The sequence below is a fragment of the Ornithorhynchus anatinus genome, chromosome 1 (genome assembly GCF_004115215.2).
Source record: "Ornithorhynchus anatinus isolate Pmale09 chromosome 1, mOrnAna1.pri.v4, whole genome shotgun sequence".
NCBI classification, from domain to species: Eukaryota; Metazoa; Chordata; class Mammalia; order Monotremata; family Ornithorhynchidae; genus Ornithorhynchus; species Ornithorhynchus anatinus.
In genome coordinates this window covers 60,585,492-60,609,658 of record NC_041728.1, presented here as the reverse complement: position 1 = coordinate 60,609,658, position 24,167 = coordinate 60,585,492, and the positions used below count along the sequence as shown (strand labels likewise).

The following is a 24,167-nucleotide window of genomic DNA, read 5'->3' as shown; positions in this document are numbered from 1 at the left end:
CCCGAACTCTACCAGTCTTGACTACAGGAGGGAGAGTCAAGCAGAGGCCTACCCATTCCATTCCTAGCTTGGGCAGTGGCTAACGAGTGCCAGACAATCTGGTACAAGTCAAAACTCACCCTTGCTGGGCAGCAGCGGCATGGAGAAAGTCGTGGGCAAAGACTCAAGTTTACTGCGTGGAAGGCGGCAGTGGTAAACCACTTCCATATTTTGACCATGAAAACTCTTTGGATACACTAGCAGAATGATCACAGATAGAGAGCTGGGCGTCCTGGGAGAGATGTGTCCGTGGTGTCACTATAGTTCGGAAACAACTCAACAATGTAAGACAAGACCCCAGAGCTTAGAATGGTGCCCAGTACATAGCAAACACTTAATACCACAATTATTATTATTGTTTCTAGAGGGAAGAGCTAGGGATGTAGAGGGAGGACTTGGGAATATTGGATGATCCATCTTTATTAAGATGGTTGTCCAGGAGGGCAACCAGAAAATAATTCCTCCAGGGATCCCAGGGTAGCTGTGAGCAGACTTCTGGTCTGGTTGAAGCACTGTACTAATGTAATTGCATTGCTTGTGATCTCGTAATAATATTTGTTAAGGACTTATGTGCCAAGCATTGTACTAAGTGTTGGGGTATAAATCAGGTCAGACACAGTCCCTGAGGCTCTCCTGACTAAGCCCTCTTTTCCTCTTCTCCCACTTCCTTCTGTGTTGCACTGACTTGCTTCATTTAGTCATCCCCTCCCCCAGCCCCATAGCACTTACGTTCATATCTGTAATTTATTTACACTATTGTCTGTCTGCCCCTCTAGACTGTAAGCTCACTTTGGGCAGGGAATGTGTCAGTTTACTGTTGTACTCTCCCAAAGAACTTTATACAGAGCTCTACACACAGTAAGTGCTCAATAAATTGAATGACGGACCCACATGGGACTCCATCCAAGAGGGAAGGAGATTAGGTATTGAATCCCCATTTAGTGAGGAGGAAACTGAGGTACAGAGAAGTTCATTGACTTGCCCAAGGTGGTACAGCAGTCAAGTAGCAGAGCCTGCGGGAAGAGGCTCTCTGGCACAGGTAGCCATCTGCCCAGCACTGGCTTTCTCCGACCCACTGTTGAGATTTCTAGAAACCCTATTGTAGTCATTGCTGTCTTATGCTGCTGAGTCGTGTCCGACCCATAGCACTGCATGGACACACCTCTCCCAGAATGCCCCACTTCCATCTGCAATCGTTCTGGTAGTGTATCCATAGAATATTCTTGGTTAAAAATCTGGAAGTAGTTTTACCATTGCCTTCTCCTGTGCAGTAAATAAGTCTCTGCCCTCGACACTCTCTCATGCCACTGCTGCCCAGCACAGGTGAGTTTCGACTTGTAGCAGATGGCCTTCCAATCACTAGCCAATGCCCAAGTTAGGAATGGAATGGGTATGACTCTTCTTGACACTCCTTCCTGTAGTCGAGAGACTGGTAGAGGACTGGAAACTCTCCAGGTGCGACCCTGAGGGTAGAAACCGTAAAACCATTGGTTTATGGAGCGTTGGGTTGAAATTGTTTGAGTTTTCACATTAGTAATGATATGTGCTTACTATGTGCAAAGGCTGGAAAAATACATGATCATGAGATCAAACAAAATCACTGATCCACACAGTTTAAGTGGAGGGATATAAATACAAAGAGCAATTAAGTGTGGAGGTGAAAACAAAAGTAACAGATTTTATCCAGGTAAGATTATTTACCAGAACAAATAACCTGGTCTTGGAGAGAGAGGATGGTAAGACACATTGCTCTGGACAGAAGTCCTTAGTTTCAATTGTTTCACCCTCCCAAGAGGACTGGGTTTCTGTGGTGGTGGTCTGCAGTTATGGGGATTGGGGAGGGAGTTGACCTAAGCATGCGACCCATTGACCTCTGGAGCTTCTATTCCTTTAGAGATTCTTTTTACCCAATCCTCACTCACCCAGGAAGCAGAACATGTAAGGAGTCTGTGCCACCTAGGCCCTCCCCCCAAGCCTCTTCTGCCTTGGCCTCAAGGCTTAGTGGAAAGAGCACAAGCCTGGGAGTCAGAGGACCTAATCCCAACTCTGCATCTTGCCCGCTGTGTGATCTCGAGCAAGACACTTGACTTCTCCATGCCTGTTTCCTCATTTGTAAAATAGGTATGTTTTCCCTCATATGGACTGTGAGCACCATGTGGAACAGGGACTGTATCTCACCTAATCTCTTGAATCAACCACAGTACTTGAAACAGTGCTAGGCACACAGAAAGCACTTAACAAATACCATTAAAAAAAGTTCCACTCCTTTAGTGGTGGCCAAGAACCATTCAGTTGGTGAAAGCTTCCCTTCCCCTATCGTCACCCTAAACCAGTCCCCTCTTTCCCCAGTAAATATGACCTCACAAAGCTATTCCGATTCAGGCTGAAACAAATTCCACCATATCCCTCAACTCGTAGCTGTTTGTCACTCAGCTTCTGGTGTTAACCATCTGTCTGTTTGGCATGGTTGCATTTCAAAGACAGCAGGGTAACTTCTGGCTCTTAAGTTTGGAATTGCCACTGATGCTGAGGTTACTAGGTAAATAGGGGGAGCTAAACCTTCCAAACATATTCCTCTCATTCTCCTTTTCCCACCCTCCTCATCTGGACTTTGTGACCCCGAGAGCAAGGATTAGAATAAAAACCACCCCCATGGAAATGGGTATGAATGTTGTCATTATAGATTCATTCATTCATTCATTCAATAGTATTTATTGAGTGCTTACTATGTGCAGAGCACTGTACTAAGCGCTTGGAATGAACAAGTCAGCAACAGATAGAGACAGTCCCTGCCGTTTGACGGGCTTACAGTCTAATCGGGGGAGACAGACAAGAACAATGGCAATAAATAGAGTCAAGAGGAAGAACATCTCGAAAACAATGGCAACTAAATAGAATCAAGGCGATGTACACTTCATTAACAAAATGAATAGGGTAATGAAAATATATACAGTTGAGCATATGAGTACAGTGCTGAGGGGATGGGAAGGTAGAGGGGGAGGAGCAGAGGGAAATGGGGGGAAAAGAGGGTTAAGCTGCGGAGAGGTGAAGGGGGGGGCGGTAGAGGGAGTAGAGGGAGAAGGGGAGCTCAGTCTGGGAAGGCCTCTTGGAGGAGGTGAGTTTTCAGTGGGGTTTTGAAGAGGGGAAGAGAATTAGTTTATATAGAGAGAGTATATATAGAGTATATAACTACTCATTCTCCCCTTTGAAAGATGCAGGTAATCCTTCTTGCCACTGTTCATAGTTTTCAGGCTGAAAAGTACTAAACCATCAAAATGGAAACTTCTTTAGGAAATATGCTTTCAGCAGTCGTCGGTTCATGCAAGAAATTCCAGGTGGAATGGAAAGGGTCTCAAGCAGCTCTCCGGAAGAGGCACAGACTGAATACAGACTAAAAGCACAATGTGGTCTAGTGGTTAGAGCCTGGGCCTGGGAGTCAGAAGGATTTGGGTTCTAATCCAGACTCTACCACTTGATCCTTGGGCAAGTCATTTCACTTCTTTGTTCCTAAGTTACCTCAACTGTAAAATGAGGGTTACGACTGTGAACCCGATTATCTTCTATCCATCCCAGCACTTAGAATAGTGCCTGGCACAGAGTAAGTGTTTAACAAATGTTATCATTATTATTATTATTATTATTAAGAACATAAATGCCATTAAAAAAAACTAGGACTCCATTGAATCTTAAATGATGACACTTCAATACCAACACAGTAAGCACTCAACAAATACAAATGAATGAACGAACATAAGGAAACACTTCTCCACCCTGTGGGTGGTAAATTTATGGAATGTATCATAAGAATGTGCTTAGGCTAAAAATGTGAATAGGCTTGAGAGGGTGTTGGGTAAATTCATGGATGGAAAGTGCATAACAGAGAAGTTAGAAGATTCATCATAAATGTTAGGGGGGACATCCAGAAGGGCAACTATCACCTGGTTGTTTGTTTTTCAAGAATCCTGGTGCCAGTTTTGGAGACAGAGTACTGGGTTGGCTGGGATCATTGGTCTACTCCAGAAATAACAGTCCTTGGGGCCTAACTTATCCATCCTTATGGCACTGAGATTCTATCACCCTATAGAGAGTTCTCCATGGAAGGAGATTCCTGCAAATTTAATCACTGAATTAAAAGTTGGTTCCATTTTGTTTCCCTCCTCCAAGTCACAGCAATCTGGAGACTGAAAGCTGAGGATTGTCTCTTCAGGTGACTTAAGAGACCAGATTGCTCATGTTTGTATTAACGGACCAATAAATACATATTGTCTCCTATCTCCAACTTTCCTCTCATGATATGCATCAGGCTGACTACAAGTGACACTGATTAGCTGAGACAGAATGTTATTAAATCCTTTTGGGTGAGCCTCTGCTCAGAGCCAATAAATTGTCACACTGAGAGCAGAGAGCATTTCTCTGCATTAGCTCATTTATGAGCAATTATACAAGGCTTGCTAACAGTATGCAATACGAAATACAGAGAAACAACAGAGTGGGAGTGAAGTCAATTTCTTTTTTCCACTATTAGAACACTAATTTACTACAGCCTCAAAATACTTCAGCAGGCATGTCTGAGGGAAGAGCAAGGTTAGGTGGTGCATTAAAAACTTGGTGGTGGTTTGTGGATTTGCCATATTCTGTTGATATTCATCCCACCCCTAGCCCCACATCATTTATGTCCATAGCCTTATAGACTTCTACCCCCCTATGTGTAATTTATTGTAAGGTCCCTGCCCACAAGAGCAGGGATGGTGTCTACCAACCCTATTTTACCTCCCAAGTTATTGGTATAGTGCTCTGCACACAGTAAGCCCTCAGTCAATACCATTGATGGATGCGAAGTTCACTGACCATTTATCATATGAGGAAAGACAAAGACCTCCCACTCTCCTTAGCAACTTTTGTTTATTCAGGGGTAGGTATTCTAATTGGGAACTCTCTGTTCACATGCTTTATTTGATGCCCGGCCATTAATTTGGAGTTTTGTCCCAAAAGGAAGGCAGGAAGGGAAAAGAGATGATCCTCAAAAACCTTGGGCAAGGATCATAAATCCAAAAGCATAGCACTGGTTAAATGGGCAGTGACTCTTTCCTAGCTTGTTCTAAACTCTAAGGTCATCTTTTTGGTGATCTAGTGGAAAGAAAATGTGCCTGTGTTCTGATCCCACTTCCATCACTTATCTGCCATATGACCTTGGGCAAATCACTTAGCTTCTATGTGCCTCAGTTTCCTCATCTGCAAAATGAGTCAATACCCCTTCCTCCTACTGTGAACCCCATGTGGGACCTGATTATCTTGTATCTACTCCAGTGCTTAGTACAGTGCTAGACACATAGAGCTTAACATACCACAGTTATCATCCCTGTGGACTGTAAACTTCATTCATTCAATAGTATTTATTGAGCGCTTACTATGTGCAGAGAACTGTACAGAGCACTTGGAATGTACAAATTGGCAACAGCTATAGCCCCTGCCCATTGACGGGCTTACAGTCTAATCGGGGGAGACAGACAAAAACAGTAGCAATAAATAGACTCAAGGGGATGTACATCTCATTAACAAAATAAGTAGGGTAATAAAAGTATATACAAATGAGCGGATGAGCACAGTGCTTTGGGGAGGGGAAGGAAGAGGGGAGGAGCAGAGGGAAAGGGGGGAAAAGGGGGCTTAGCTGAGGGGAGGTGAAGGGGGGTGTAGAGAGGCAGCAGAGGGAGAAGGGGAAGCTCAGTCTGGGAAGGCCTCTTGGAGGAGGTGAGCTCTCAATAGGGCTTTGAAGAGGGGAAGAGAATTAGTTTGGCGGAGGTGAGGAGGGAGGGCATTCCGGGACAGCGGGAGGACGTGGCCCAGAGGTCGACGGCGGGTTAGGCGAGAACGGGGGACGGTGAGGAGGTGGGCGGCAGAGGAGCGGAGTCTACAGGGTGGGCGGTAGAAAGAGAGAAGGGAGGAGAGATAAGAGGGGGCAAGGTGATGGAGAGCCTCGAAGCCTAGAGTGAGAAGTTTTCGTTTCGTGCGGAGGTTGATAGGCAACCACTGGAGGTTTTTAAGAAGGGGAGTGACATGCCCAGAGTGTTACTGCAGGAAGATGATCCAGGCAGCCAAGTGAAGAATAGACTGGAGCGGGGAGAGACGGGAGGAAGGGCGATCAGAGAGAAGGCTGACACAATAATCCAGCCAGGATATTATGAGAGCCTGTACCAGTAAGATAGCCATTTGGGTGGAGAGGAAAGGGCGGATCTTGGCAATATTATAAAGGTGAGAGCGGCAGGTCTCGGTGACAGATTGGATGTGTGGGGTGAATGAGAGAGCTGAGTCAAGGATGACACCAAGGTTGCAGGCCTGAGAGATGGGAAGGATGGTCGTACCGTCCACGGTGATAGGGAAGTCAGGAAGAGGACAGGGCTTGGGAGGGAAGATAAGGAGCTCAGTTTTGGACATGTTGAGTTTTAGGTGGCGGGCAGACATCCAGGTAGAGACGTCCTGGAGGCAGGAGTAGATATGAGCCTGAAGGGAGGGGGAGAGGACAGGGGCAGAGATGTAGATCTGTGTGTCATCTGCATAGAGATGATAGTTGAAGCCGTGAGAGCGAATGAGTTCACCAAGGGAGTGAGTGTAGATGGAGAACAGAAGGCCAAGAACTGACCCTTGAGGAACCCCAACAGTTAGAGGATGGGAAGGGGAAGAGGAGCCTGCGAAGGAGACCGAGAATGAACGGCCAGAAAGATAAGAGGAGAACCAGGAGAGGAGGGAGTCCGTGAAGCCAAGATGAGATAAGGTATGGAGGAGAAGGGGATGGTCTACAGTGTCAAAGGCAGCTGAGAGGTCAAGGAGGATTAGGACAGAGTAGGAGCCATTGCATTTGGCAAGAATGAGGTCATGGGTGACCTTTGAGAGAGCAGTCTCGGTAGACTGGAGGGGACGGAAGCCAGATTGGAGGGAGTCCAGGAGAGAATTGGAGTTAAGCAATTCTAGGCAGCGAGTGTAGACGACTCGTTCTAGGAGCTTGGAAAGGAAGGGTAGTAGGGAGATAGGGCGATAACTGGAAGGGGAAGTGGGGTTGAGAGAGGGTTTTTTTAGGATGGGGGAGACATGGGCATGTTTGAAGGCAGAGGGAAAGAAACCATTGGAGAGTGAGCAGTTAAAGATAGAAGTTAAGGAAAGGAGGGGAGGAGGGAAGGGGCGATGGTTTTTATAAGGTGAGCGGGAATGGGGTCCGAGGCACAGGTGGAGGGGGTGGCACTTGCGAGGAGGGAGGAGATCTCCTCTGAGGATACTGCAGGGAAAGATGGGAAAGTAGGGGAGAAGGATGGGAGCAGGGAACGAGTTGGCATTTGGCACAGTTGGCACTGGCACCTTTGGCAATGTCTACCAAGTCTGTTATGGTTTCCCAAGCATTTAGTACAGTGCTTCTCACACAGTAAGTCATCAATAACTGATTTTTATGCTCTCTGTGGTGCTTGAGGGTGTCAGTATGCTCGCAGGGCTGGAGGGGATGGTCTCAAAATTGCAAACCCTCCCCAGGATAGGACTATATCTGTTGTCACTCTCTGAGGGGGCAAAGGGTGAACATCCTTTCTGTCCTGCTCCTAACCTTACCCCTTCCAGATGTCAAAAAGACATCATCAGTGGCCTGGCATCCTGGAACTTGGCCAGCCTGTTGAATGGAGTTAGTCTGACCCTTGTTCTCTCTTACTCTAATCCAAATCCACATTCAAGATGGAAAACTGAAGGCTGAGGAACCTGTTGTGGAGATTCTCTGTTTCCCTTTCAAAATCCAATCAATGGTATTTAGGGAGTGCTTACTGTGGGCAGAGTACTGTATTAGCACTGGGGAGACTACAATACAATGGGCAAGGAATGTGTCTACCAACTCCTATGTTATACTCTCCCAAGTGCTTAGTAGAGTGCTACACACCCAGTAAGTGTTCAATAAATACTATTGATTGAGTTGATACAAGATCCCTATCCACATGAGAAGCAGTATGACTTAGTGGAAAGGTCACAGACCTGAGAGTCAGACGGTCATGAGTTCTAATCCTGGCTCCTCCCCTTGTCTGCTGTGTGGCCTTGGGCAAGTCACTTCACTTCTCTGTCACTTCTCTGTGTCTGTTACCTCATCTGTAAAATGAGGATTAGGACTAAGCGACCTATGCGGGACAGGAACTGTGTCCAACCTTATTTGCTTGTATTATCCCCAATGCTACTGTGTGCCTGGCACATAGTAAGTACTTAATAAATGCCATTATTATTATTATTATCATTACAAGGAATTTGAAGTCTAGAGTACTGCAAGCCACCCAGCCTTTTCTGGGCCAGTTATTAGAAATAGGGATGACCATCTGTTAAAAAGAATCAACAGATTCATTAAGAACGAATTATCAGTGATGGAAGAGTCACAGAACAGGGATTTTTTTTTAATGGCATTTAAGTGCTTACTATGTTTCGGACAGTGAACTAAGCACTGAGATTAGCTAATGAGGTTGGACACAGTCCATGAACCACAGAGGGCACTCAGTCTTAATCCCCATTTTACAGATGAGGTAAATGAGGTCCAGAGAAGTGAAATGACTGGCCCAAGGTCAAATAGCAGACAAGTGGCAGACCCAAGATTAGAACCCAGGTCCTTCTGCCTCCTGGGCCCGTGCTCTACCCACTAGGCCATGCTGCTTTGTAATTCTGCCCTGGAGCCCTTGCTCCCCTCATTCTCATAATCTTTGCAGGTTCTAAATGCTAATCAATCATTTGAGCACTTACTATGTGCAGAGCACTATACTAAGCACTTGGGAGACTACAGTATAAGACAGTTGGTAGACACACTCCCTGCTTACAGTCTAATCATAAGACCCAGCTCAGGCAGGCAGTTGACACTTTCCCCCAGAGCACTGTTTATAATGCGGCTCAGTCGCCCCAACAGGTTTTGAGTACCATTTGAATTCTACTGAACAGTGATCTCCTGCCCTCAGCAATATTCTTCTACTTAACAAATACTATTATTATTATTATTTATCATCATTATTTAGTGCAGCTGAGATAACGAAATCTTGCCATAAGCAATATTCTTCCAGATGGAGCCCAGGGTTCTGGCAGGGTTATCTATGAATGAAGCATGGAGGACAGTCCCCACAAGAAGGGGGGAAGACTTTCAACTTCACATTTGAGTCCTGAACAGTCAAAATATCCCAACCACGAACAAACAGTCTCTGCTCCTGCTGACATGCCTTTCCCCTCATGCTTCCATTGGCCTCTTTAGTGGCTTTTGTTTTATGTTGCTCATAGCTTGCATTGCTCATCGGGGCTTTTTCCCTTTGCCACTGGGCTCCCATCTGGCACTTTGCTGCAAAAGTGACTCGGCTTGTTCCGAGGGGTGTGGCACATCCCCAGAGGAGTCGGACTGAGAGGAATTCGGAGCATGCAGAGCCCGGTTTTTGGTTTCCGGGATTGGCTGGATTGGTACGAAATGTAAACCTTCCTGGGTGGCTTTGAGATGGCTTTCTGAGAGTCGAAAAGCCTCCCAGAATGGTTGGTGTATTGGTTGGTGAACTGAACTTGGCATTGCTTTATGTGACTCTCTGATTATAACAGCATCCTTAAATCTGCAAGTTTGCTTACTTCTCCTCAGCTGGTGTAGCTGGGCTGGGACCTAGCTTTCCTCCCTGAGCTGTACCAAGCCTTGGTTTATCCTCTATCCATACTGCAGGGTGCGAAATTCCTGGGTGCCAGCCCGCCTGTGGCAACCCCGAATTCTTCAGGGCAGGCTGGCCAAGTCCTCACCCACCCTCTGGGACAGGTAATGAAAAGTCACATTTTACTCTCTTCAGACTTTCGGTAAGATTGTGTTCTTGTCTGTAGCTCTCTTCCTTCCCATCCCCTGCTGGGTTTCTTTCTCTAGGAATCAAGCAGTTTGTTTAAAAATGGTTGCCTGAGGTAACCGAGGTAAAATGGAGGTAGGGGAGGATACTCTGATACTTTGATTATTCATTCATTCTATCGTATTTATTGAGCACTTACTGTGTGCAGACCACTGTACTAAGCTCTTGGGAGAGTACAATGCAACAAGAGACACATTTCCTGCCCACAACGAACTTACACTCTAGAGGTGTAGAGACTTACATTAATATAAATAAATTACAGATATGTACATAAATGCTTTCAGGGCTGGGAAGGGGAAAAAACAAAGGGAACAAGTCAGGGTGACACAGAAGGGAGTGGGAGAAGGGGAAAGGGGGCCTTAGGGAAGACCTCTTGGAGAAGGATGTATCTCCAATAAGCCTTTGAAGAGGGGGAGAGTAATTGTAGGATTTGTGGAGGGAGGAGGTTCCAGGCCAGAGGCAGAACATGGGCGAGGGGTCAGCTGCGAGATAGACAAGATTGAGACAGAGTGAGAAGGTTAGCAATAGAGGAGTGAAGTGTGTGGGCTGGGTTTTAGCAGGAGAGTAGTGAAGTGAGGTAGGAGGGGGTAAGATGGTGGACTGCTTTAAAGCCAATGTTGAGGATTTTTGTTTGATGCTGGAGTTTTTTGAGGAGTGGGTAAACATGTCCTGAATATTTTTGTAGAAAAATGATCTGGGCAGCAGAGTGAAGCATGGACTGGAGTGGGGAGAGACAGGAGATTGAGAGGTTAGCAAGGGGGCTGATCCAGTAATGCAGGCGGGATAGGATAAGTGATTGTATAACGTGGTAGCAGTTTGCATGGAGAGGATAGGGCAGATTTTAGTAATGTTGTGAAGTGTGGAACTGACAGGATTTAGTGATGGATTGAATATGTGGGTTGAATGAGAGAGAGGAGTCAAGAATAATGGCAAGGAAGGATGGTGGTGCCCTCTACAGTGATGGGAAAGGGGAGGCCAGGGTTTGGGTGGGAAGGTAAGGAGTTCTGTGTGGACATGCTTAACTTGAGGTGATGGGAGGACATCCAAGTAGAGATGTCTTGAAGGCAAGAGGAAATGCAAGACTGCAGAGAGGGTGAGAGATCAGGGCTGGAGATGTAGATTTGGGAGTCATCCACATAAGGTGGTAGCTGGTGCCATGGGAGTGAATAAATTCTCTAAGAGTGGGTGTAGATGGAGAATAGAAGGGAACCCAGTATGATCAAAACCCCCCTTTTTGCCTCACCCCTAGACTTCCTTTATTGCAGTCAAGTACCTCCCTGTACCAACTGGTAAGGGTCATAAGAGCAACTGTGGTCTTTGTTAAATGTTTACAATGTGTCAAGCATTATGTTAAAGGCTGGGTAGATGCAATACAATCAAAACAGACCCAGTGGGTGGGTGGAACCAGGTTGGGGAGTCGCAGTCTAGAAGAGAGAACAAGAACTGAGCTCCCATTTTCAGATGAGGATGCTAAGCTAGAGGGTGATGAAGTGACTTGCCCGAGGTCATACAGAAGACAAGAAGAAGAGAAGGAGAATGGTCTAGTGGAAAGAGCATGGGTCTGGGAGTCAGAGGACCTGGATTCTAAACAGGCTCCGCCATTTACCTGCTGTGTGACCTTGGGCAAGTCACTTTAACTTCTCTGGGCCTTAGTTCCCTCATCTGCAAAATGGAAATTCAGTATGTGATCTCCTTCCAACTTAGACTGTAAGCCCCATGTGGGACCTGATTATCTTCTATCTACCCCAGTGCTTGGCACATAGTAAGCAGTTAGTAAATGCCACTGTTATTATTAATATTATTATTAACATTATTATGTAGAATAGTTGAGATTAGAACTTAGGTATCCTGTCTCCCACTCTGTGTTCTTTCTACTTAGCCATCCAACTTCTCACTTTGTTTTACTATTTTATTTTGAATGATAAAAACAGAGGGATCCCAATTGTCTTTCTGGTGTTTTATGATTCTTCAGGAGCCAGAAGTCAAATTTATTTATTTCCATGCAAAGTTGGATGACAGTAAAAGCCATGGAAACCAGTTGGCACCCAAATGTTCAAGCTGGGTTGTAGCTGGATACTTGGATATAAGTGGCAAAATAAAGTGAAATCAAGCCACTGTGATTTCCAATTCCTTTTAATACATCTCCCCCTCTTCAGTGGATTCATTTTGCCTTTGGATCTTCCTGGTACCTTGCCAGATCAATAATATTTACAGACACTTAGATATTGTGTTGCTATTAACTGATGCTATTAACCTACCTCACCAAGTTTTCATTTTGTACTGAGACAAATATTTCAAGGGAGGGGAGCATTAGATAAAATGGTATATTCTGGGCCAGGAGCCACATTCGTGTGGGCTGTGAGCCTCTGAGACTTTCCATGGCAAAGAAAGGCAAGCGAGGTCAGTACTTGGCTGAGGAATGCCAAGAAGTAATTCCAAGAACGAGCCGGGATTTCTCCCTCTTGACAAGGGCAGCTCAAGCCTCTCCTGTTGCCATTCAGAAAACTAGTCAGAAAGCTCCAAGTCCCCTTGATGAGGTGTCTGTTTCCAGTCCCTGACCCACCAATTTTATTTTGATCTTGAGAACCCCTGGGGGGGTTAGGGACCATGTTTATTCCCATCCCATGTCTAATTCCCAAACTTTGCCCATAGAAAATGCTTAATAAATATCATTATTACTACTGGGGAAGTAAACTCTTCTGATCAGAGTGGATCATCGTCTTTGTCCTGACCTTAAGATTGTTGTCATTGTCGTCATGACCATCGTGATTTATTATCAGACTGTTGCCCTAAGTGGTGCATGTAGTACTGAGGATGCTGAACAATGAAGATTTAACAAATGGCAAGCCCTGCCCTCAAGGAGCTCCCAGTCTAAAATGGGGGACACACATACGCGCTCTTGCACTCATACTCTCCCACTCATTCTCTATCTCTCCCTCACTCTCTGTCCCTCCCTCTTGCCCTTTCTCCCTCTCTCTCACTCCTTATGATTCCCTGTCTCTCCCTCTCACTTTCTCTCACTTTCTCTCACTGTCACATACACACTTTCTCACTGAGGAAAAAGTCCAATTCTCCACTACAATGGACAGAATCAATGGTAATCCTGGCATTTTGAAACAGGAATTGCAGAAAACATTTTCAAAAGTTCCCCAGATTTCTGTCAGGCCTCAAATTGTCAAACTGCCCTCGTTCAAAATGGACAAAGAGGCTGCAAGGTCAGGGCCTCCTTGTGGTGTCTGTGGCAGCTGATGGAAGTACTGATGTCTCCTTTCCTAGGTGTGGTGGTGGAATGGAAAGGGGCCAAGACTCAAACCTCACCCTAACATGCTTTCTAGGAGCTATATTGGGAAAATTGATCAAGGCCACTGGGAAAGGCTCCTCTTGCTGGAAAATGCTCTTTCAGGCAACGTCTTTTACTTTATCATCCCAATATAATGTGAGCGACGGGTTAAAGGTGGACAAGATTGAGAGTAGGGTGGAGAGCCAGAAGGTGTCAGGAGAAGTGAGGTGGGTGAGTGGGGATGTGGCAGGATGATGTAATTTGTAAGGTGAAGGTAGCGGGCAGAGAATAATAACTGTGCTATTTGTTAAACACGTACTTTGTGCCAAACACTGTATTAAGAGATGGGGTAGATAAAAGATAATCAGGTCAGACATATTCCCTGCCCTACAGAGGGCTTACAGTCTAAGTGGGAAGGAGCGGTTTTATTGAATCCTTGTTTTACAGATGAGGAAACTGAGGCACAGAAAAACTGCTCTGTACCCAAGGTCACACAGCAGGTAGGTGGCAGAGCCAGGATTAGAATCAAAGTCCTAGGACTTCCAGGTCTGGGCTCTTTCCACTAGGCCATGCTACTTCTCTTGAAGCTAATGACACAGTCCTTGCCTGAAGGTTCGGGGGGACCGGAGATGTGTTCTGAGTGATATTTCAGGAAGACCTTCTGGGCAGCAGGGGCTTCAAAAACAAGAAAGGGTGAGGCTTGCAAAATATTGATGGAAAGAGAAATGCCCAGAGTAATCTCTTGAAGAAGGAGTGTCCTAGGAAGGTGATAAGTAACAGGAGTGGAGTGGGAAAGCTGGCGTGTTTTTATCCAGTTAGCCCCACTTAACCTTCTTTTGATGCTGAAGAAGGTTTTCTTCTTTGGTTCTATGACTAAACTCTCAGCTTTCACTTTCTCTGCCTCCAAGCACTTCTGATTTCTTAACACACTAGCCAGTTTTATTTTGGAGAGAATTTTCCTTCCAGAATTTGGTGAAAAATAAGCTTCCAGAGTCTAGCCAATGGCCCCATGCAGCGAACAAATTGTTTTCTGAAACTATGGACTGTTTGTCCCACCTCAGAGCCCTGACAATTGGCAGAGTGCCACACCTGTCTGACGGAGAGCTTTCATAGTTTTACGTCCTGTCCTTAGCCCACGCTCATTACCCTGCCCTGCTGCTACTATGGAAAGCTCAGAAAAAAACCAAAGCCCTACTAAAATCATAATGCAAGCAGGGTTCCAGGAGGAACAGTTTGTTTACAACCTTATTATCAAGAGTGTGTGCTTGCTGTTTTCTAAAGCAATGAGAGAACTGAAAGACTGACCAAGTTTCTCTCCCTGATGCTTCCCCACTTGGCCAGTGTCATAATGAAATCCACTCTAATGGCCATCAGGTACTGCAAACTGGCCCACTCCCTTGAAATTTTCAAAGTATTATGGTTTAATTCTTTGCACCTCTCCCCACTCCTCAGAAGCCTCCAGTGTGGCCCGTTCCTCTCCGTATAAAGAGGAAGTTTCTGACCACTAACTTAAGGGCACTCAATCAGCTCTCTACCCACTAGTTCTCCTCACTACTACACCCCACATCACCCACTTTACTCCTCCCAAATCTTGTTTTCATCTCTCTCATCACCAAGCTCGTGTTTCTGCTCTCCCTTCCTCCTGAAACTCCTTCCCCCTACACATCCAGCTTCTCCACTCTTACCAACAGACCACCACTCTCACCAGCTTCTAAAGTCACATTCTCCCAGAAAGCCTTCCCTGATTACTCTCTCCTCTCCCCATCCTATTTCCCACCTACTACTGCTTCAGCCCCCTGTATCACCTAAGCACTTGGGTACTCACTTCCCACCTCCCACCCCTCTGGTACATATCTTTAAATTCTGTTGCTTCCCACTACCTGAGAAGCAGTGTGGCCTAGTAGAAAGAACACGGACCTGGAAACCAGAGGATCTGGGTTCTAATCCCAGCGCTGCCACATGTCTGCTATGTGATTTGCTATGTGATTTGCTTGAGCAAATCACTTCATTTTTTTGTGCCTCAGTTTCCTCATCTGTGAAATGAGGATTCCATACCTGTTTTCCCTCCTATTTAGACTGTGGGACCTGATTATGTTGCCTCTACCCCAGTATTTAGTACAGTCCTTGTCACACAGGAAGCAGCTAGCAAATACAATTAAATTGTACAGTTTGACCTGAGGGCAGAGATGATCAAGTCTTATCTCAGGGTGGCTCTTAGCTAAAGTGACAGTATTTGGAGGAGCTCAGAGTAGAGCAGGGAGTTGGAGTCTCCAGGGTCTGGAGCCAAAAGACTGGAGGAAAGACAGGTATAGAGAGGCAGGCAGATGGAGAAAGAGACAGAGTGGGCAGGACAGGGCCAGAATAGCAGATGCTTAGTTGGAGGTGGCAGCAACGGAAGCAGAAGCTCGACCATTGGCTGTGGCTTCCCCTTTCTGTTGCCATTCTTCATGCCGGGTTCCCCTCCAGGTGGGTCCCCACTGCCAGACGTTGCCAACCACCACAACCAAAAATGGGACTTTGTGGAGTATATTTGGCCATTTTGGGGATCGTGAGATGGGTGGTCAGTATGGAGCGGCTGTCCCACTTAAATCAGGACTTCTGACCCTGGGCTTTTCTTTGCCTTCCACTGTAGAATAAAAACCTGTCTGCCTCTCTGAAAATTAAGTGGAGCTGGGGAAGTGAGCCCACTCCAGCTTGCTGGAGTACAGATAATAATTACCTCTTGGTAATCACTGACTGCCTTCAATAAGACCCGATACCCAAGGCAGTCAAATTAGATGAGCACTAAATGATCTCGCATTATGCATTTGTGTGTGTGTGTGTATGTTTCCTAGCCATCAAGGTGGCCGAGGCTCTAGAATCTGGGAATTCAGGACTTTTGTTCAGATTTTTACAACCTGCTGAGTTGTGGCAAACTTGCTAGAGATGGGCTCATTTGGATTCCTGCCAGTCAAGGGATCTATCATTGCCCAGACCTCATAGGACCCCATTAGGTGACACCGGGAGGTGAGAACTCAAATAATGAGCTGAAAATGAGAACTGGAACACCCTGATTAGTTAAGGTAGCCAGTTGATGGCCAGGCCCTGAAAAAAGCAACCATCCTCAGACAGCCTGAAGGACATTTGAATGAAGAAGGGGAGGTACGGATCGGGGAGAGGGAGGAAGGGGATAAAAGCATTGTGGATGTGAACCCAGAGATGGCTTTCAACACACAGAATGAGCTCCCTAATGCTGAGTCTCCATCTTCTATAGAGGGGCTGTTCAGATTAGTCTCTTCATTCTCTGTACCTCAGTTACCTCATCTGTAAAATGGGGATTAAGACTATGAGCCCCTTGTGGGACAGAGACTGTATCCAACCTGAGTAGTTTGTCTACCCCAAGTGCTTGACACATGGTAAGCGCTTAAAAAATATCATCATTATTGTTAGTGTTTTCTGTCCAGCAAGGTTTTCCCAGACAGGCTCAATTTGGGCAAATTGGGTGGCATCTGAAAGAAATCAGGCTGAGGGGAAGAAAAATGTTAAAAATGGAAGGTTTGACCTACACTAGTGAAAATGCATCATCTCAATCCTGGAAAGCATAAAAGATGTAGCAGGTTGGTCAAAAACTTTGTGAATCTTAGGATGATTTCAGCCAATCAGGAACACTAGAGAAATGAGACCTTGCCACCCTGAATTGTATTGCCTGCTAGGTGGAGTTTTTTCCACTCTCTGAGAGAAACAGTACTCCCTCACCAGATAGGACAATCGAGAAACACTCTGAGCCTCCACTGTTTGAATTTACCTTAGGACTTTGAGGGTTTGGTGCACAGAATGTGATAGAGAACTAATAAGATGGAGCTAGGTGGAAAGGAATTCAGTAGTGGGAGAAAAATCTTCCCCAACCCATTTTGCCCTTCCTGTCCCCTCTAAACAGCCAGATTCCCATTTTATTCTGTGGAAACTGCAATCTTCAATGTCACCAGTGGCCATGCCAAATCTGTAGTCATTACCCTATCCCATCGTCATTGACCCACTGCCATTTTGGCACTGTGGCCCACTCCATTCTCCTGGAAATGCTCTCTCATCTTGGTTTCACCATCACCATTTTCTCCTGGGTTTCTTTCTAACCTCTCTGGCTACCGTTTGTCTCTTTTGTCCTCTATGGCTGACCCTCTTTCAAGGTGGTATCCTGAGTCCTCTGAACTCTTCTCACTTTGTACTCCTTCCTTCAGGAAGATCATCAGTTCAACTACCTACTCTGTGTGGTTTGGTCCCAAAGCTATCTTGCTGGCCCTGACATCTCCCACCCTGCAAACTCATATTTCTTCTTGTCTGCAAGACATCTCCCAACAGCACTTCAAACTGAACACCTCACCTTTCAATCGGTCATATTTGAGCGCTTACTGAATGCACAGCACTATACTGAGGGCTTGGGAGAGTACAATACAATGATATAACAGAGTTAATAGACACATTCCCTGCCCACGGTAACTTTTTCCTCCCAAATCCTCTCCTTCACCTAGCTTTGACACAGTTCACACCATCTATACCTTCCCTGCTTCTGATACCTGCAACCTAGGCATTTCCCTGGATTCCTCACTTACTTTCTTCCCTAACATTCAGCCTATCCCTAAATCCCAATGTATTTCCTTCTACCACTTGTCCTGCATCTACTCCGTCCTCTTCATCCAGACTGTTACCATTACCACCATCCTGGATCAGGCACTCATATCCCGGCTTGACCACTGTGTCTGCCTCCTTATTGTCCCTGCTGCCTCCAACCTTTCCCCTTTCCAGTCTATACTTCATTCTGCTGCCTGAATCATCTTTCTAGGATGTTGTTCTTCACATATCTCTCCACTCCTCAACAGTCTCCAATAGTTGCCCATCTATCAATCAGAAATGTCTAACTATTAACTATGAGACACTCCATCAGCTCTATCCCTCTCTCTTCCCACTCTCTTCTCCTACTTCACCCCCACCCCTCTTCTTTCCTTCCAAGTTTACCTTCCCACCATACTTTATTCATGATTCTCCTGCCTTGGGCCCCTTCCTCCCCTCTTCAAATCCACCAGACTGCAAGTCTGCCCATCTTTAAGGCCTATCTGAAATTCCACCTCCTCCAGGAAGTTTTCTCCAATTAATTTTTCTTCTCCCCAAATCATATCTTCCCTTTAGTGATTTCAGGAGTTTTGCACCATCTTAGCACCTTGGCAGCACCCAAATGCTCATCACACTCTTGTACATATCAATTTTACATATTCTGCTATTTGAGCATTTCTTCTTCTGTTGGTATCTTATTTTGCGTATGTTATCCAGGGAGACTGAAGCTTCTAGTGGACAGGGACTGTGTTTTCACATAGTAGGTTCTCAATGCATACTATTGATGAACTGTTTAGTCACCAGACTACATGAAGGATTTTTCAGACAGTAACACTCCTAAATCCTTGAATTTGGTGGGTGATTGTCATGGGTGAAGTTCAAGAAGAAAGGTTTATTTGCTGTCTGGGAAGATTTTGAGATTCAGGAAGCAAGAAGCTTCAGAGACATGGTCATGTGAACCCTCTCCCTCAGAGCCCAAACAAAAGCAAAGTCAGTTCTTTGTCATGTTCAGACCCCAATCTGGGTACACTGCTGGCTGAGTGGTATTTGAGCCGCACATAAGCCCCTGGCACTAGGCTGCTGGGGGTCTACTTCCAGGGCAGGTGGTCCAGGGCCTTTATCCTGAGTGTGTCCCCACCTTTGCTGGACTTCCCCTCCAGGCTGGATCCTGACTTGGCAAGAGCTCAGCCATTCAGCAGGCTCTCGGGGGGAGGGTTGGGCCTCGACTTCCTTACTGGATCCCTTTTCTCCTGGTGCTCTCCCCTCCCCAAGGCTCTGGGCTGCCCACCTCTGAGCTTGGTGACCTCCCAAGGATAGTGCTGAGGTAATTTTGTTCAAAGTCAGAGAGTCTAACAGCCACTGTTTGTTAATGTTGCTGCTGGCTGGGAGCTCTGCAGTGAATGTGGAAGGACTCTGGCTCAGGATTGGACAGAAATTTCTAGCCTCTGTCTTCCCACTCTCCCCTTCCCCTCTCTGCTTTGCTCTTCATATGCATCAGGCTTCCTCAGGGTGGGCAGAGATAGGCCTGGGCCTTGGAGGAGAAGCAGAAAAAGCATCATTGTGTCTGCCTCATCCCAATTTTCCTTAACAGGTCCCCGGAGGGCTGAGTCCAGCCTTCTCTCCAGTTCCCACAGTTGAAATGGTTGGGATGAGATTGTTTCTGGTGAGAGAGCTGAAAGAAGGCGTGATCAGAGAGAACGACTGACGCTATATCTTTGACCAGAAGCCCAGGGCTCCCTTGGGCTTGCTGGAGAGGCAGGTTTTAAAAATAGTTGTGAAGGTGCCAGAAACCCATCTTGCTTCCAGCTTGAAATGCCAAAGTCAGTGCCTCAAGCCAAGGTGCACACTGGAGACCCTGTTACACACTCTCCTGGAAGACAGGGATTGTCTCTGGAGAACTTTGAGGACAGGATAGGCAAAGTCTTTCTGGAATGGAGGCAGGGAGGGCATTTGAGGTCACCACCAGTCCTGTGAGTCTGTGATTAAATATCCCTAAGCAAGGATCTGTAACATAAATCAAGCTTCTGGAAGAAGGTGACCAGAAGATGGGATCTCAGCAGATGGGGGAGTAGGAGGTGCCAGGGGAGGAAATGGGGAAGTCAGAAAGATAGAGGCACAAGAGGTACAGAAACCAAAAGAGAGAATGGAAAGAGAAAATGGGACCAAAAAAGCAGGAGTGGAGAGGACCACATTGGAGAAGAGGATGGAAGGGACAAATGGTCCACTAGATTGCAAACTCTTTGAGGGCAAGGGTCATGTCTAATTACTCTGTTGTATGCTCCCAGGTGCTTAGAATGTACAGAGCTCTGCACCCAGTAAATGTTCCACTGATTGACTAGGGGATATACCCATAGACAAAGACATATACAGACACACTTTCTCACATGTACACAGAGGCATGCACACTCCTCCAGACACAGGCACAGGCCATCCTGGGAAGGGCACAGGCCTGGAAATCAGGGGTCCTGGGTCCCAACTCCGGCTGAACCACTTGCCAGTGGTGTGACCTTGGGCAATTCACTGAGCTTCTCTGAGCCTCAGTTTTTTCAACTATAAAATGGGAATTCAATCCCTCTTCTCCCTCTTACGTAGATTGTGGGTCAGGGACTGTATCTGATCTGATGAGCTTATCTCTACCTTGCACTTAAAAAACACCTTTTTTATTATTTGTATTATTCAGCCACAAACACATACACACAGGCTACCATTTGCAGATGCCCAATTCAGCCCATCTTTGGGGCCTAGAGTGGTAACCAGTCTCCATTACCACCATCAGCACCCCAGTTGATGGCATTCTATAATGCAACTCTCACCCACATCCTGCCTCAGACCTGGAATGCCCTCCCTCCTCATATAATAATAATAATAATAATAATGGTATTTAAGCACTTACTATGTGCCAAGCATTATTCTAAGCACTGAGGGAGATTCAAGGTAATCAGGGCGTCCCTCAGATGTCCCTCAGGGGGCTCACAGCCTTAATAACCATTTTACAGATGAGGTAACTGAGGCACAGAGAAGTTAAGTGACTTGCCCAAAGTCACACAGCTGACAAGTGGCAGAGCTGGGATTAGAACCCATGACCTATGACTCCCAAGCCTGTGCTCTTTCCACTAAGCCACACTGCTTCTACTGACAGGAACTTACTTTCCCCCTCTTCAAAGCCTTATTGAGGGCACATCTCCTCCAAGAGACCTTCCATGACTAAGACCTCTTTTCCAACCTTCCATGACTAAGACCTCTTTTCCTCTTCTCCCATTCCCTTCTGCATCACCCTGACTTTCTCCCTTTATTCATCCTCCCTCTCATCCCAAAAGCATGTATATACAGATCTGTAATTTATATTAATGTCAGTCTCCCCTGTAAGCTCCTTATGTCCTGGGACTGTAAATGTTATATTGTACTCTACCAAGTACTCTTCCAGTGCTCTGCACACAGAGCTCAATAAATATGATTGACTGGCTGACTAGAGTTGGGCTCCAATTGATCCTGGCATAAGTCTGATACCAGTCAAGAATACTAGTCAACCCTTTAGCTGACTACTTCACCCTGCCCACCCATAGTATCGTACCAAAGATGGACCGGCTGAAAACCCTAGGTTTCACTTTAGGCATTCACTCATGTATAGGTCCCCTTTTCCTCCCTTCTGACTGTAAATTGTTTCTGTGTCTGTCTCCATTGTAATTCAGGGTGGGAATTATGCCTGTAGTACTCTCCCAAGTGTTTAGTACAGTGCTCTTGCACAGAAGACTTGCAGTGAATATTACTGATTGATCAAAATCCAGTCTATCCAGTATAAGACTGGACAAGTGGCCACCCTAAACTTCAGACCTTCTTTCTCCTTTTCCTTGGATGTCATTTTTCTTTCCTTCTTCTGCTTGCCCATTCCTTCCCTCTCCTAATATAAACCAACTTCTGAAAGCCCCCATGATTCAACCGTGCCCCAGGCTGAGCTTAGAAAGTTGTTTGAGAAGTATTTCTTTCCAGAAGAAAGGAGAAACCCTTGCATTCTTCTGAAGTCAGAAGTTGGAAGCAAAGTCAAAGGAGCAAATCTCCCCTGCTGTTTTGTTTCCTGCGCTCAGTCAGCATCGGGAATGCTACGGTGTGAAGTGCTAGAACAAGAAAATAGAAGTGCATGTGGGGCTTTTTTTAGCTTTATTGTTCAAATCTCTGACACTTATTCAACACTTCTTCTGAGCCAAACACTGTACTGAGCACTGGTAAAAGCTGTCAGAGGTCATGGGTTCAAATTCCGGCTCTGCCACTTGTCAGCTGGGTGACTGGGGGCAAGTCACTTAACTTCTCTGTGCTTCAGTTACCTCATCTGTGAAATGGGGATTAAGACTGTGAGCCCCACGTGGGACAACCTGATTACCCTGTATCTACCCCAGCGCTTAGAACAGTGCTCTGCACATAGTAAGCGCTTAACAAATACCAACATTAATATTAAAAGGCACAAGGACATTGAATCTTAGCCAATGTAACAGCCCTTGCCCTAAGCAGGGGCTCACAATCTCAAAGGTCAGGGGAGGTCAGACTCTAGGGAGAAGAAGGAACCTGGAAATTCAATAGCAAACACTAAACCAAGTGTAACCAGAAATGTAACCATCCACTCCTGCTGGGAAGGTTTAAAACCCTTTTTATACCATTTTTCTTTACTAATGAGTTTTGATTCAAGCCCAAAGAAGTTCACACGTCAAAGAGGGCTCCTTCTTTGAAAGCCCCAAGAGCAAATCATAACTATCTCCAGGAGTTCTGCAGACATGGCCTCACACCCGAGCACCTAGAGGCTTCAAAAGTATGTCTGACCTCAGCTGGTTCATCTTCATTAACTCATATTCTCCTTAGGCAACATTTGCATTGAAGTCATGAGAAGCATCATGGCCTAGTACTTAGAGCACAGGCCTGAGAGAAGGATCAGAGTTCTAATTCCAGCTCTGTCACTTGTCTGCTGTTTGATCTTCAGCAAGTCACTTCACTTCTCTGTACCTCAGTTGCCTCATCTGTACATGGCGTTTAAGACTGTGAGCCCCATGTGGGATCTTGACTATGTCCAACCTGATTAGCATGTATCTACCCCACTGCTTAGTTCAGGCGGTCAATTGTATTTGAGCACTTATTGTGTTTCAAAAGCTTAGGAGAGTACAGTACAACAATATAACAGATACATTCCCTGCCCACAATAAGCTTATAGTCTAGAGCAGGAGGCAGATGTTTATATAAATATGTACTTAAGTATGTAATAAGAATAATAATCATTATGCTATTTGTTAAACACTTATTATGTGCCAGGCACTGTACTAAGCACTGGGTGGATACAAGCGAATTGGGTTGGACACAGTCGTCCCTGTCCCATGTGAGGCTCACAGTCTCGATCCCCATTTTCCAGATGAGGTAACTGAGGCACAGAGAAGTAAAGTGACTTGCCCAAGGTCACACAGCAGACAACTTGTGGAGCCGGGATTGGGACCCATGACCTTCCAACTCCCAGTCCTGTGCTCTATCCACTACACCTTGATGCTTCTTGAGTCGCTCATCTCTGCCCTGGAGCTGCCTGTTGAGTACAGAGTGAGCACCATCTTGGTTCTTCTCTCACAATCGCCCCTACCTTCATTGCTTGGATTAAAGGTTGGAGTGGGGAATGGGGAGGGCTGAATTCCAGGTCCCTCTGGAATCTTGGGTCTTTTCTGTTTGTCATGGTATTTGTTAAGAGCTTGCTGTGTGCTAAGCACTGGGATGAATATAGAATAATCAGATCAGGTACAGTTCCAGTCCTACACAGGGTACACAGACTGAAGTAGAAAAAGCACTGTCTAAGGTGGTGCAGTGGGCCAGAGGCAGAGTGGAGGTTAGAACTAGGGCCTCCTGACTCAATCAGGGATATTTATTGAGTGCTTAATGTGTGCTGCATTAGGCACTTGTGGAAGTACTATACAAGATTGGTAGGTGTGATCCCTGTCTCCAAGAAGCGTAAACCCAAACCCCTGCCCCTTCCATTAGATGGCATTGTCTCTTCCTGGCTCAAATCCCCTAAGCTTTTGTCTTCAAAATGTACACATTCCCCCACAAAACCTTCCAGCTGCCTTGGCAAATAACTGCAACAACTATGCTAGGCAGTGGCAGTCATTCTGGAGGATGCGCTATCTCTTCAGTTGAAAGGAAGAGCCCACCAAGTTCCATTAAAAGGTGGTCAGAAATCAATTCCAGGGCAAAGCAGGCTAAAATGGGAAATCTCAGCTGCCTTGTCTGTAATTTATGTACATATCCACAATTTCATTGGTGACCAGTAAGAATTTCCATAATAATAATTGTCGTATTTGTTAAGCACTTTGTGCCAGGTACTGTACTAAAGGCTGGCACAGATATAAGATCATCAGGCTGGACACAGTCCCTGTCCATAT

General features: G+C 45.8%; 1 protein-coding gene across 7 annotated transcripts in view; it reads left to right on the top strand.

The window, feature by feature from the left end:
• The window catches only part of BEGAIN (brain enriched guanylate kinase associated), a 155,672-nt gene that overhangs the window by 56,885 nt on the left and 74,620 nt on the right, over positions 1-24,167 (top strand). For 3 of the 7 annotated variants that reach the window (XM_029071802.1, XM_029071792.2, XM_029071853.2), the window contains one exon: positions 9,731-9,820. The exons of the other annotated variants lie outside the window; for them this stretch is intronic. In XM_029071802.1, coding sequence (XP_028927635.1) covers positions 9,731-9,820 — 90 coding nt within the window. The remainder of the gene's footprint in view (positions 1-9,730; positions 9,821-24,167) is intronic. 7 annotated transcript variants of the gene reach the window in all.